The 14,713-nt window shown below is 41.9% G+C and overlaps 2 protein-coding genes across 4 annotated transcripts in view; both read right to left on the bottom strand.

Moving 5' to 3' along the window:
- The window catches only part of LOC311061825 (uncharacterized protein), a gene marked incomplete at its 3' end in the record, with an annotated part of 80,348 nt that overhangs the window by 40,124 nt on the left and 25,511 nt on the right, over window positions 1-14,713 (bottom strand). The window lies entirely within an intron of this gene.
- Window positions 1-14,713, bottom strand: part of nup153 (nucleoporin 153) — a gene marked incomplete at its 5' end in the record, with an annotated part of 47,366 nt that overhangs the window by 29,314 nt on the left and 3,339 nt on the right. For 2 of the 3 annotated variants that reach the window (XM_084080916.1, XM_084080918.1), the window contains 3 exons: window positions 2,307-2,458; window positions 4,626-4,940; window positions 5,798-6,017. In XM_084080916.1, the coding sequence (XP_083937042.1) occupies window positions 2,307-2,458; window positions 4,626-4,940; window positions 5,798-6,017 (687 nt within the window). The remainder of the gene's footprint in view (window positions 1-2,306; window positions 2,459-4,625; window positions 4,941-5,797; window positions 6,018-14,713) is intronic. The other variant, XM_084080917.1, reaches the window with a different exon arrangement.

Raw genomic sequence — 14,713 nt, 5'->3', positions numbered from 1 at the left:
TTTTTTAGTCTTGGAACCTATGTAATTGTATTCCTTGGCTCCAGAAATGTACACTTTGACACCAATATTATCATCATAGCCCTAACAGAAGCAAAGATATGGGCTATGCTGTATTGCTGTAAATGGTGGCGGCCATTTTTTAAAACACAAATACTTTAGAAATGACGTCTTATCTAGTTTGTGTCTTTGGATAATTTATTTCCTATTCCCCTAAGGTACTTCCATGCCAAAGGGAAAACTAAATTAAAGTTTTAGAGGGGAAATAAATGGAAAGTTACCCGTTATTTACGTATTTTTCTAATAAAATGTGCATATTTTACCCCTGTTTTCAATGGCAATAAGAAAATGATTGGGTTTTTTGCCTGGAAACCTATTGAATTGGATTATTTGACCCCAAAAATGTACACTTTGACACCAATAATATTATTATAGCTTTAACAGAAGCAAAGATATTGGTTCTGCTGTATTGCTGTAAATGGTGGCGGCCATTTTTTAAAACGTGTATATTTCAGAAATGAAGGGTGATCTAACTCGTCTCTTTGGATAAATGTTTTCCTATGGTCCTAAGGTACTTCCATGCCAAAGGGGAAACTAAATTAAGGTTTTAGAGTGGGGAAAAATGGAAAGTTACCCTGTTAAAACAACATTTTCCAATTAAATTAGCATATTTTAGCCCTGTTTTCATGGCATTGAGAAAAATATTATTTTTTTTTTGCCTTGAAACCTATTGAATTGGATTACTTGACCCCAAAAATGTACACTTTGACACCAATATTATTGTTATAGCTTTAACAGAAGCAAAGATATTGTTTTTGCTGTATTGCTGTAAATGGTGGCGGCCATTTTTTAAAACATGTATATTTCAGAAATGAAGGGTGATCTAACTCGTCTCTTTGGATACATGTTTTCCTATGGCCCTAAGGTACTTCCATACCAAAGGGGACCTTTGTATCATGACTTGAAGTCAACGGCATATTTTTGGGTCCTAACACCTCCACTAATAAGCAAAAGAAGCTTCCGGGAGGGCTGGCCAACTGTGGTTCTAAAGATCTAAAGATACCATCTGGAGAGATACCAGATGTCATTTTTAAATATTTGTATATGTTGGCACAAACTGGGTCACCATTATTGTTAACGTCAAAGAGAAATTAACCTCTATCAACCCATTAAGACAGGAAAACGCATCAGTGTGTCATTTTAAGATTTCATTGGCTATTCAACAATAGCAGATATACAAGCTCATAGCGCGGGCGGCATTTTGAAAAATCGTGAAAAATGTGCGCAAATGTCTTGAAGTGAACATTTGTAACTCAAATCTTTGCTTCTGGAGATTCTACAAATGTATTCTAAATCCTAACCGTTTTCTTTCTTTTTTTAGCGGCGCTAGCCGCTCTATACCTTTAGGTATAGAGCGGGTCCTGCTCTATACCTGACTTTGTCCGTGTTCACCGTCAACGCTCTGATTGGTCAGACCCGTCAACGCTCTGATTGGTCAGACCCGTCGACGCTCTGATTGGTCAGACCCGTCGACGCTCTGATTGGTCAGACCCGTCGACGCTCTGATTGGTCAGACCCGTCGACGCTCTGATTGGTCAGTTTGTGTTTTTTGGGACACAATGTCGGTTCCACGGTTCCAACTATGTTTAATATCTTGGCAATCAATGTTTTAAGTGACACAGATGCGTTCCCGGATTGAATGGGTTAAAATGCTAAGCTATGAGGCTAACATGTGTTGGGTTCCACTTCCAACAAAGAGGACTGTCCTATCAGAGTCACTGACAACCCCCATATCTGCCTACTTAAAAACCCTATATACACTTCATTAACTGACGTCCCCAGGGGTCTATCTATACATGGCCCACTACTCCCCTCTTTACCAAATCTCTGTGCCGAAATATGCTGATCTACAAGCCATTTCTGGTGAACGTTGGGCTGCAGAACGGGGACGCCCTAGGGCGGGGTCTTCAAACAGGGGGTCCGGGGCCCCTAGGGGGTCCTCAGGGGTACTATAGGGGGTCCGCCAAATCTTTGTGTGTAAGCATTTTTCGTTTTTTTACATTAACCAATTGAACCCTAGAATTCCTTTTCTGAGGGGAACATTAGCCGAAAATAGCAGATCTACAAGCTCTCAACGCCTCGCGCTGCGAGGCGTTGAGAGCTTGTAGATCTGCTATTTTCGGCAAAGAGGTTTAGAGGGGGAAAAGGAGCAGACTAAATACAGAGTGAAACACTGATGACAGGTTGCTGTCAAACAAGTCAATGAAGCTATCTATGAAAACGTTTAATGTGGTGGAGAGATTGCTCACATTAGAAGAGGTTCCAAAGACCGACAGGTTGAAGGAGGGCTTCTTCAGGCTGGACTGGGCAGCGTGGTGATGCTGCTGGGGACCAGAGTGAGTTCTGTCCGTCTCTGGGGACCACAGCTGGGGTATGGATGCCGTCTTGGACGTGGGTACATCTGTGGAGAAACATTTATTTAGACCCTCCAGAAAAATGCGATTATGCAATCGCAGAATTTACCGCATAATCAGCAAAATGGCACATAATTATGCGGGGGTAACGTTTTTTCAAAAAGGCTGCATCGCATAATCTGCGCATCGCATCGCATAATATGTGCATCGCATAATATGCGCTTCGCATAATATGCGCTTCGCATCGCATATTTCCTCATATTTCTCAACTTTTCACATATTTCGCATTTTTTGTAACTTTTCTCACATCGCATATTTCACAACTTTCCGCATATTTCACCGCATAAAATTGCAAAAAACACACATTTCATCGCAAAATCAAGGATTTTAGCCCTTGTTTTTCTGGAGGGTCTAATTTATTATCATTTCATGAAATGTCTGTCGTCGCGTGAGTGGGACTCAGTGGATTCAGATCTTATCCTGGGCAAAGCAATTGTGATTCACGAGACCATCCCGATAATCAATTATGCGCTTAAAGCTATTAAAATGCCACTAGGCTATACTATAATAACTTTACATTTAGCTTTACATTTAGTTAAGAAACTAATGTTTTATTGCAGCCTCTCGTCAACACTCATGTAAATAACACGGAAAACCCATGAATACAAAGAATCTACCCATCAACCTGAATGATATCCAAGCACTCGCATACAATTAGTTTTGTTTTTAGATCACACAGACAGGTACAGCAAGGACAACATAATGAATCATTATCATATTACATTCTTAAATAAAGTAATCAAACTATAAGGTCACTTGTGTATAAACAAAGGATATACAGTATAAAGGGTTACACCCAATCTAAAAGCTCTCTGTGTGAGCTTGTAGACTGTGAATGTTGGCCCCCAGAACAGGCATGCTAGGGTTAAATAACATTCAGCTAGCATTGCGGCACACAGTCCAACCGTGGCACTTCTCTGTCATCAAACGGTACTACTAGACTTGTGGCCTAGAGGGTGAGACATGCCAAACCACGGTCCTTTACAACATTGGTTCTCAAAGTGGGGTCTGGGGACCCCCAGGGGTACTCGAGGGGGTTCCAGGGGGTCCCCAGCTAAATGATGGATTGGAACCAAATGGACCCTTATGGGTCCAACTCTGAGTGTACAAATGGAACGAAATCGATTTGGTTGGTTCCATTTGTACACTCTCAGAGTTAAATTAACATTGATTTTACAATATGAATTGGGGTCCCAGAGATTAAATGGGGGTCCGTAGCCTAATTAATGCATGTCAAACTGGAGATCCTTGAAATCAAAATGGTTGAGAATCACTGCTAGAGCCGTAAAGATCTTCTCTTATGGGGGTCCCTGGCATATCTTTTCAAATGGGGGTCCGCGGGCTAATAAGTGTCAATTTGGGGGTCCTTGACGTGAAAAAGTTTGAGAGCCACTGCTTTACAAGACAGTTTGAAGTGCAAAAAAAAAATGTCAGCATGTTCACTTTGTGTGGCTTTAGCCGTGCTCAACACAGTTTCTCCACACACACACACACACACACACCCCCCCCGTCACGGGGATGTAGCAGATAATAGCAGATATACAAGCTCGTAGCGCGGCACAGAGTGCCGCGCTACGAGCTTGTAGATCTGCTATTTTTGAAAAATCGTGAAAATGTGTGCAAATCTTTGAAATATATACATTTTTAAAGCGAACATTTTTAACTCAAATCTTCGCTTCTGGGGGGGTCCCTGGAACAACATATTTTGAGATGGGGGTCCGCGGCCAAATACATATAATTTTGGGGGTCCTTGACATGAAAAAGATTGAGCGCCACTGATATAGAAACATACGTTTTTCAGAAAACTGTTGGGATTTAGGAGACATGTAGAATCGGCTTCAGGTCTTAACCCTTAAAGACCGGGAACGCATCTGTGTCATGTTTAGATTTCTTTGGCTATTCAAAAAGCTATTTTTGATTTTTTTTTAAAGATCTTTTTCAATAAACTGTTCTAACATTTTTAAGAATCGCCTCAGGTCTTAATGGGTTAAAAGAACGACTTTGCGTGATTTGTTTTACAAGACAGTTTGAAGTGCAAAAAAAAAGAAAAAGTCAGCTTTGTGTGGCTTTAGCCGTGCTCAACACAGTTTCTCCACACACACACACACACACACACACACACACACACACACACACACACACACACACCGTTACCTTTGTCAGAGGCGCGGGAGGAGAAGCCGCTGGTGGTGGAGATGTTGTCGTCCTCGTGCTGCGACAGGTTGTCCTTGATCTCCTTGACCAGGGAGAAGCCCGTGGAGAAGGGCCCGACCCCCGGGGGGGCCGCGGCAGAGGAGGTGGAGGGCAGGGAGAACAGGCTGCTGGAGGGCATGATGGGGGAGGAGGCGTCCAGCGGGGGGAAGTGGAGGTGGTGGGCGTGGGTGTGGTGGTGTTGGTGGGAGCGGTTGAGCGGCGGCCGTGACAGCACGCCGTCCTGGAAGTTCAGGGACGCCCTGCTGGTCGAAGGCTCTGGAAGGAGGGGGGGGGGGGGGAGGGTTAGCAACTTGAGTTCTCAACGGGCCTGAAAATTAAGGCACGGCCCCGAGGCTCGGCCCAAACAATTACCATACTTTCAGGCCCGAAAAGGTGTCATTATGTGCTTAATGTCCTCAAAGTCACGCATCCAACAAGCTTTGAACTGAGCAGATTGGACCTTCTGTTCTAGAGATAATGGCCAAAACATCTTGAAAACGGCCACTTTCACTGATCTTCGATTGAGTTTTGGCCACTGTCGCCTGTTTTTCTTTAATAACGCCGGCTAGGAAGGTCGGACGGCGATAAACTAAATAGAGTAAAGTTCACTTAGAGCTGCATCCAACACATCCATTGCTATTTCCGGTTTCAGATCGTTGGTATACACAGCGACGATAACTGTTCGTCGCCCAGAGTAAAGAAATATACAACCAGAGCTCTTCGTTCGTTTATTATACCGTGAGAAAAAAACGTGTTTTGCCCTATTTTGCCTAAAAATCACATTTTTTATTTAATAGAACGCAGATCTGTGTCTATGGCAGTCAATGTGTTAACAAAGTATCTCATTTCATCATAACAAATACCCGTCTGACATTTATAACAAACCAAAGCATCTTTTGTCGCATTTCAAAGCCAATAATTTTCTGCTTCCATAGACATACTGTATATGGAGCAAACATGCATTCGGAGGCACGGCTTCCACTTCCACTCAAAATAATGCCGGCTGTGATGACTCATCGCTCCCATTGAACCAATGTGTGTGTGTGTGTGTGTGTGTGTGTGTGTGTGTGTGTGTGTGTGTGTGTGTGTGTGTGTGTGTGTGTGTGTGTGTGTAATATCTCCATTGGTCTCACCTGTGTGAGTGTTACTGGGCTCTGGGGAGTCCCGTCCGTCGACGGGAGGCGGTCCCTCCTCCTCGCCGCCGTTGGGGGGAGGGGGAGGGAGAGGAGGGGGCTGGTTGTTTTGCTCCGTGTCGTCGGCCCCCTCCTCCCCGCTGTTGAAGTATCGCTGTAGCCATGAGGGAACGATGCTCTTCACTGTGTCTGTCACTCTGCTGATCAGGCCTGGCTGCTGCTGAGGAGGAGGAGGAGGAGGAAGAGGAGGCCATGCATTAGTGGTCAGTTCAGTGACAGAGAGAGAGAGAGAGCGCACAGAAAGTGAAGGAAGGCTTCATGTAGGGGCTTTTATCCCATTAAGACCTGGAACGCATCTGTGCCATTTTTAGATTTGAGCTAAAAAGCATTATTCTACACTTTGGCTATTTTTTGAAAAATCGTGAAAAAGTGTGCAAATCTTTGAATATATACATTTTTAAAGCGAACATTTTTAACTCAAATATTCGCTTCTGGGGGGGTCCCTGGAAATAAAATAGTTTGAGATGGGGGTCCATGGCCAAATACATATAGTTTTGGGGGTCCTTGACATGAAAAAGATTGAGCACTGCTGATATAGACTCTTATGTTTTTCAGAATACTGCTGGAATTTAGGAGACATGCAGAATCGGCTTCAGGTCTAAATGGACTTTGCGTGATTTGTTTTATATTAGTTTTATTTAAAGAGTGGTAGTAGACCAAAGATGTTTTTTTAAATAAAGCCCCAGTTGGAACATTACCACCTTATATCTCTTCCATGCCAAGTCAGAAATCTAGACACATTCTAACTCGCTCCAGCGATTGGCTATAGTCCTTCTGGTTCCTTTTGCCAGTTCGGAACTGGGAAAAGACAGCTTTCGAGCTTTGGTGCACCAGAGTCTTGGAACCTCTTGCAACAAGAGCTTAAAGTGAATACCCTAGCATCTATTGGCCATTTTAGGAATTTATGCAATAACCGTGCATTACCTGTATGCAACTGTTTTAACCCATTAAGACCTGGAACGCACCTGTGTCACTTTTTAATTTGAGTTAACCATTATTTTACACTTTGGCTATTCAAAAATAGAGTGCCGCGCTATGAGCTTGTAGATCTGCTATTTTTGAAAAATCGTGAAAATGTGTGCAAATCTTTGAATATATATATATTCTTTTAAAGCGAACATTAACTCAAATCTTTGCTTCTGGGGGTTCCTGGAACAAAATATTTTGAGATGGGGGTCCGCACCAAATACATATCATTTTGGGGGTCCTTCACATGAAAAAGTTTGAAAACCACTGATATAGAAACACCCGTTTTTCAGAAAACCGTTAGGAGTTTAGAAGACTTTTTGCAGAATCGGAACATCAGGCCTCAATGGCTTAACTGTTGTCAACATGATTGTTCTTATATTTATATGTGTGTAATCTCTGCATCATCGTAAGTGAGGGTCTCCCTCAATGATCTCTCAAGAGAATCTTAAATAAAAGGTTGAATGAATGAAAATGAAGTCTGATTTGTACTCCCAGCGTATGACGGCGCTAACGTGCCAAAAACAGCCGATGTACAAGCTCACACAACGTGTCGCATCGAGCTTGTACATCAGCTATTCTTGGGCACAGGACACGGCTATACGGCAGAGTATAAATAGAGCATTAAGACGGAGAGGAGGGTACAGGCAGGTTTCCTTTTGTTCACGCCATCCATCATAACCAGTCACTTGATATGCAGCAGTGGACCCATTCACCACAGAGAAACCAAAACGCTGAGAGGATTGTGCTGAGCGAGGGGCAAAATGTACTTTTTGAGTCTCTTGACAAGACACAGGAGAAAAAAGATTGAGGGGGTAAAAAAAATAATAATAATGAATTGCATTTTTATAGCGCTTTTCTAAGTACTCACTTACTCAAAGCGCTTTAGAATGGTTCATACATCATTCACACACACATTCACACACCAAATGGGGGAGGGAACCAAAATGCTCATCGGACCCGATTCGGGAGCAATTATAGGGGATCAGTGTCTTGCTCAAGGACACTTCGACACTAACTCCGGGGGAGCCGGGGATCGAACTGGGAACCTCACGGTTCACCATCCGGCCACTCTACCCATGAGCCACTGCCGCCGTACAATGTTGACGACTGTGGGTTGTCATGCAGTTCTATTTAAAAAAAATACATATCCGGTGAGCAACTTCACTTGCACCTGAGCAGAAGTCCAAACTTTCTTGTTTAATGAGAACTTCCCTGTTCACAAGTTGATCAATTTAGACCAGGAAAGCATCTGACTGTCATTTTTAGATTTCTTTGGCTATTCAAAAATAGCAGATGTACAAGTTCATAGCACGGCACTCAGTGCCACGCTATGAACTTGTAGATAGCAGATCTACAAGCTCATAGCGCAGCACCTGGTGCCACGCTATGAACTTGTAGATCTGCTATTTCTTGAAAAATCTTGAACATTTGTGCAAATCTTTGAATATGTATTTTCAAGCAAACATTTGTAACTCAAATATTTGCTTCTGGGGGGTCCCTGGAATATTCAAAGACACATTTTCACCATTTCTTTTTTCAAAAATAGCAGATCTACAGGCTCATAGTGCAGCTGAGCTTGTATATCTGCTGTTTTTGAATATAGCCAAAGATATTTAAAAAATGACAGATGCTTTCCCAGATTTAATGGGTTAAAGATTTGGGGGGGGGGGGGTTCCCGCAGCACTCAATAGCTACAGGGCATCATGTCTCATAGCAAGAACTGTCGGCCATGCACCTTTGGCTGAGAAATGCATGAAAAATGCATAGGCCTATTTCATTGAGTTTCACCTTTAGTTTTCAAAGTTGGATGTCGGTGATTGATCGAGACTTTTTTCCCCCTCCCGACCAAAAAAAAGAAAAAAGCCACGACATGAGTGGCAGAGATTATTGATTAAGGGGACCGGCAGCTCATGCTGACACAGCACAGGATGTCAGCACATCACACTGTGTCTGTACGCGCAACAACCCAACAACGGTCCATTTAACATTCCCAGCTATAAACGTATATTTACATTCTACTCTCCATCACTATCCGTCTGCATTTACCCCAAGTTAGCCAACCTAAGGGTTTTTGTGAGTATTAACCCATTGAGACCTGAAGCCGATTCTACATGTCTCCTAAATCTCAACAGTATTCTGAAAAACGTATGTTTCTATATCAGTGGTTCTCAAACTTTTTCATGTCAAGGACCCCCAAAATGATATGTATTTGGCCGCGGACCACCATCAAAATATTTTGTTCCAGGGACCCCCCAGAAGCAAAGATTTGAGTTAAAAACGGTCCCATTAAAAACAAATATATTCAAAGATTTGCACAAAATGTCACAATATTTTCAAAAATAGCAGATATACAAGCTCATGGCGCGGCACTCGGTGCCACGCTATGAGCTTGTAGATCTGCTATTTTTGAATAGCCCAAAGTGTAAAATAATGGTTAAAGTGGTGGCTACACAGGTGCGCTCCTGGTTTTTAATGGGTAAAATGAACAGGTCAGCTAATGTTGTATGAAAGGAGGAGTAACATATGACAAAAAGAATAAGAGAAATGCATATTTGTAACCCTAACCCTGTTTGCAAAGAGAAGCCATTCCCCTTCCTTACCCCTGGTGCAAAAAGGCCCAGCAACAAAACGGCACACTTATATAGCTGGAACTGGGTCAAGTCGTTGTTGTGTGTGCGCTTGTAGGACGTGGCTAGCATTGTCTGTAGTCAATTGGCGTTTGGTTCCAATCACAGGAGGACGCGTCCTGCATTGCTATGTTTTTCTATGGGAAGCAATTCTCAACATTGGCAACAACACAAACATTCGTGTTTCCAGACTTTAAACCTTTAAGACCTAGCACGCATCTGTGTCACTTCTTGATTTGAGCTAAAAGAAAAAGCATTATTTTACACTTTGGCTATTCAAAAAATAGCAGATCTACAAGCTCGTAGCGCGGCACCGAGTGCCGCGCTACGAGCTTGTAGATCTGCTATTTTTTGAAAAATCGTGAAAATGTGTGCAAATCTTTGAATATATATCGTTTTAAAGCGAACATTTGTAACTCAAATCGTTGCTTCTGGGGGGTCCCTGGAACAAGATATTTTGATCGGCGGCCAAATACATATCATGTTGGCGGTCCTTGACATGAAAAGGTTTGAGAACCACTGATATAGAAACATACGTTTTTTCAGAACACTGTTGGGATTTAGAAGACATTTGTAGAATCGGCTTCAGGTCTTACTGGGTTAAGTGCGTAGAAACACCTTGTGGACGAGGTGAAATTGTTCATAAGTGACTAAACCTTTAGTTATAATGCAATGTGTGTTGGTCGTAGTCGCTCCAGAGCTCTATACTAGGGTCCACTCACCCCCCACCCCACCCCCACCCATTGTGAGAACCATCACACAAGCACGACGCATCGTGGTCTGAGCTTGTAGATCAACTATTTTCACTGAATGTATGCCCCAGAATTGGGAGGCTAGGGTTCGTTCATCTGGTTAAGAAGATTCATACAATACTTGTTCTTCAGAGATGTACTGTTCCTACCAAAGAGCAAGGGCCTGTGTCTCAAAGCAGCCAGGATTATTGGATTAGTCCCGCCAACTTTGGGTCTAACCCCGGCTTATCATTATCACCACGGTATCCTTCTTATAATCAGGCCACATCGCAATGGTAACTTATGCTGCACTCCTTACTTTTCCAGAGTTCTGTTATTGTATGATCAGAGACTAGGCCGGTAAGCGGGTATATAGTATATATATATGACTGTCAGCATATCAGGCTGTTAGCAATAGTGATACCAAACCCATTATGGACATTATATCTACAGATCTTGCATTCACTGACTGCATATCACTATTCACTAGTAAACCATGTTTTCATGAAGTGGCCAATTAGGTGCATTTTTTTGCCATATGAGACAAAATTCCACAAAGGACAAAATGAGCAATATATAACCTGATAGAAGTCAACTGATAACAGAGATCTTGAACATGTACAGTATAAGTAGCTTACACGGTCAAGTCCATTGGAACCAAAAGGGAAGTGTGGTGTGTGCTGTGATTAGCCACAGTAAGCCAATTTGTGGGTTGCCTGTTTGCAGGGCCCAATTAAGCACTTGTTTTTTTTTAAGCATTGATAAAGAACCGATTTGCATGTGTTTTATGTAACCATGTTTAGATGGATTATTCCAGAGGAACCAATTTTGGGGGGGAAAAAAGCTTCAGTTGTGTTCTTTAAAAAAAAACTTGATCATATTCACTTGGGCTCAAAGACAGGTACATTTACAACAACGGAACAACTTTGACTACAGCAAGACAACGATGATGCTGTAATTTATGACGCTATAATACCAGAGGGAATGGAGGGAAGAATATGAGGAGAGAGAGAGAGGGGGGGGGGGGGGTGTGAAAACAGAGCTGGTTAGCGTCTTACAGCAATAACAGCAAAAATGCCGTAAAATCTCAACAGTTTTCTGAAAAACGTATGTTTCTATATCAGTGGTGCTCAATCTTTTTCATGTCAAGGACCCCCAACATTATATGTAATTGGCTGCGGACCCCCATCAAAATATGTTGTTCCAGGGACCCCCAGAAGCAACGATTTGAGTTAAAAATGTTCGCTTTAAAAATATATATATATTTCAAAGATTTGCACACATTTTCAAGATTATTCAAAAATAGCAGATCTACAAGCTCATAGCGCGGCACTCGGTGCCGCGCTATGAGCTTGTATATCTGCTATTTTTGAATAGCCCAAAGTGTAAAATAATGCTTTTTAGCTCAAATCTAAAAATGACACATTTCCAGGTCTTAATGGGTTAAGTACGGTACTTAAGTACAATTTTGATGCACTTTAACTTTGCTGGAGTATTTCCAATTGTCCATACTTTTAGTTCTTACTCCACTACATCTCAGAGGCAAATATTGTGCTTTTACTCCACTACAATTATTTGAAAACTTTAGTTACTAGTTACTTTGCAGATATTAATCATTGCATCATAAAACACACATGAACCACTTTAGCCCTATTTTATACCTAGGCTATTTGAAAATAGCCGATCTACAAGCTCACAACGCGTCGCGATAGAGCTGCTATTTTCAAACTTTCACTTTTGGTACATTTTGATACTTTTGTACTTTTACTCAAGTCATTTTTTAATTTCCGTTCTTTTACTTCTACAGGAAACGGTATTGATACTTTTACTTAAGGTAAACATTTGAGTACGTTTTTCCACCACTGCCTCTTGCATTCAACTTATCAGTGAAACACAACCAGTTGACCAGCTTGCACTTCAACCTGTCTGAACTTCAAAAAAAAGTGTCACACACACTTGACTTCAACCAGAGAAGGGCCGGTACTCAAACCCCACTGGGATCATCGTTCATTCATAAGCCACAGTTCCTATGGATTCTCTTGGCCATTGTGATTTTAAAAGATTTAAGGGTGCCCCAGTTCTAATGTGTGGACAATACAGGGTCATGGGAGCCCACCACAGCCTGAGGCAGGGCGCCATGTACGTGTCATTGTTCTCCCAGGAAGTATTTCACGTTGGGTTTGAAACAGAAGCCGAGTTTGATTTTGTATGCTTTAGGTTGGAGTGTGACTGACTGGGCACGTTTCAGCTCTTTCTGGCCTTAACACCCATTAAGACCGGGGGAAGCATCTGTGTCATGTTCAGATCTACAAGCTCATAGCACGGCACCGAGCAGTGCCGCGCTATGAGCTTGTAGATCTGCTATTTGTCCAAAAAAAAAAAATCTTTTTTTTAAAGCAAACATTTTTATTTTTTTTTCAATGATTTGCACTCGGTGCCGCGCTATGAGCTTGTATATCTGCTATTTTTGAATAGCCAAAGACATCTAAAGTGACACAGATGCGTTCCAGGTCTAAAATGGGTTAAACTTATCATTGGAGCATACGAGTATGTGGGTTCTATTTTCTCATGATCATACCCTAACACAGCACCCAGAAAAGCGATGTATATTCTTTCAGTTTTTCATGGATATTCAAGTAAGACATTGGCTTGGGAGAGCACCCAGCCTTTACATACCGGTACTCTATTGGTACAAGAGCTGCATTAATAATTTTCCATAGAATCATTCACACAGCAGTCGCATAGTACCACAAAACGGCTACACCTCTTTAGATTAATCCTTATTATTTCAGCATAATGAAGTTTTAAATGATTTGACTAACTCAGTGGCTACTGCATATTCCTCTGCAGACACTGGACAGAGGTGTGAAATAAATCGGTTGGCGTGACTTCATGTGACGAGACTAAGGAACTCAAGTCAGGAAAAGAAAGAGGTTAGCCCATTAAGATCACAGGAACGCATCTGCGACATTTTAAGGTTTCTTTGGCTATTCAAAAACAGCAGATCTACAAGCTCATAGCGTAAACATGTGTGCAAATCTTTGAATATAACATTTTTTAACCCCCGTTACAACTTCTGAGGGTCCCTGGAACGAAATATTTCGAGATGGGGGTCCACGGCCAAATAAATCTTTTTTTTTTAAACTGTTACGATTTAGAAGACATTTGTAGAATCCCCAGAAGCAAAGATTTGAGTACAAATGTTCGCTTTATAAAAAAATATATATATATTCAAAGATTTGCACAATTTTTCCACGTTTAATTCAAAAATAGCAGCTCTATTTCTTTAATAGACAAAGAAGGGTTAAGACAATTCTGTGGTTATACATCTCCCACAATGTCGTGCATCAGTAGTCTCTCCACAGGTTGACTCGGTTTAGCATTACATTATTAAAAAAAAGATTACAGTGGAAGCAGGTGCATTTATTTACACACAAACCGGGAGCTCATGTGGGCAAACATTGCCGCGCTATGAGCTTGTAGATCTGCTATTTTTGAAAAATCTTGAAAATGTGTGCAATATCTTTGAACATATATATTTTCTAAAGCGAACATTTTTTACTAAAATCTTTGCTTCTGGGGGTCCCAGGCACAAAACATTTTCAGATGGGGGGGGGGTCCGCGGCCAAATGTATATCAATTTAGGGGTCCTTGGCATGAAAAAGGTTGAGAAGAACCACTGGGTTAGCGCACTTAGCGGCGCTCAAACCCGGACTCGGCTAAAGGACTGTATTTCCAGACAGCATTACAATGGAGAGCCACATGGCCTTATGGTCTAAAACCACCCAATTGAGACACGTCCCAGAGCCAGTGGTGGAAAAACTACTCAAATGTTTTATCTAAGTAAAAGTATCAATACTGCAATGCAGCAGTACTCTGTTACAAGTAAATGTCCGGAATTCAAAATTTACTTTGAGTAAAAGTACAAAAAGCATTGGTATCAAAATGTACTTAAAGAACCAAAAGCAACTAAAATGTTTGAAAATAGCAGATCTACAAGCTCACAACGCGTCGCATCGCGACGCGTTGTGAGCTTGTAGATCGGCTATTTTCAAATAGCCTAGGTATAAAATAGGGCTAAAGTGGTTAATGTATGTTTTATAATGATTTAAAATCTGCAAAGTAACTAGTAGCTGAAGTTTTCAAACAATTGTAGTGGAGTAAAAGTACAATATTTGCCTCTGAGACATAGTGGCGTAGAACTCAAAGTATAGACAATTGGAAACACTCCAGTAAAGTAAAAGTACCTAAAAATTGTACTCAATTACAGTACTTGAGTAAATGTACTTAACCACCACTGCCCAGAGCCCACCCACCCCGCCACGGGGCCCCCTCAGCACGCCTCACAGCACCACGATGCACGTTCTGACAGAGAGCACATGTGTGTAGAAACATGCAGCCAAACACACACCAGCACACACTGGGAGTCTCCACGTGTTGAAGACATGGGGGTCAAAAGGTTCGCTAGACTTTTTCAAGTCGAAGACCCCCATTTTGGTCTGCATTTGGCCCGCGGACCCCCATCTGAA

Source organism: Gymnoscopelus microlampas (assembly GCF_963454915.1).
Source record: "Gymnoscopelus microlampas genome assembly, chromosome: 15".
Lineage (NCBI taxonomy): Eukaryota > Metazoa > Chordata > Actinopteri > Myctophiformes > Myctophidae > Gymnoscopelus > Gymnoscopelus microlampas.
The sequence above is the reverse complement of the archived record's forward strand: the minus strand, read 5'-3'. Positions and strand labels throughout refer to the sequence as shown.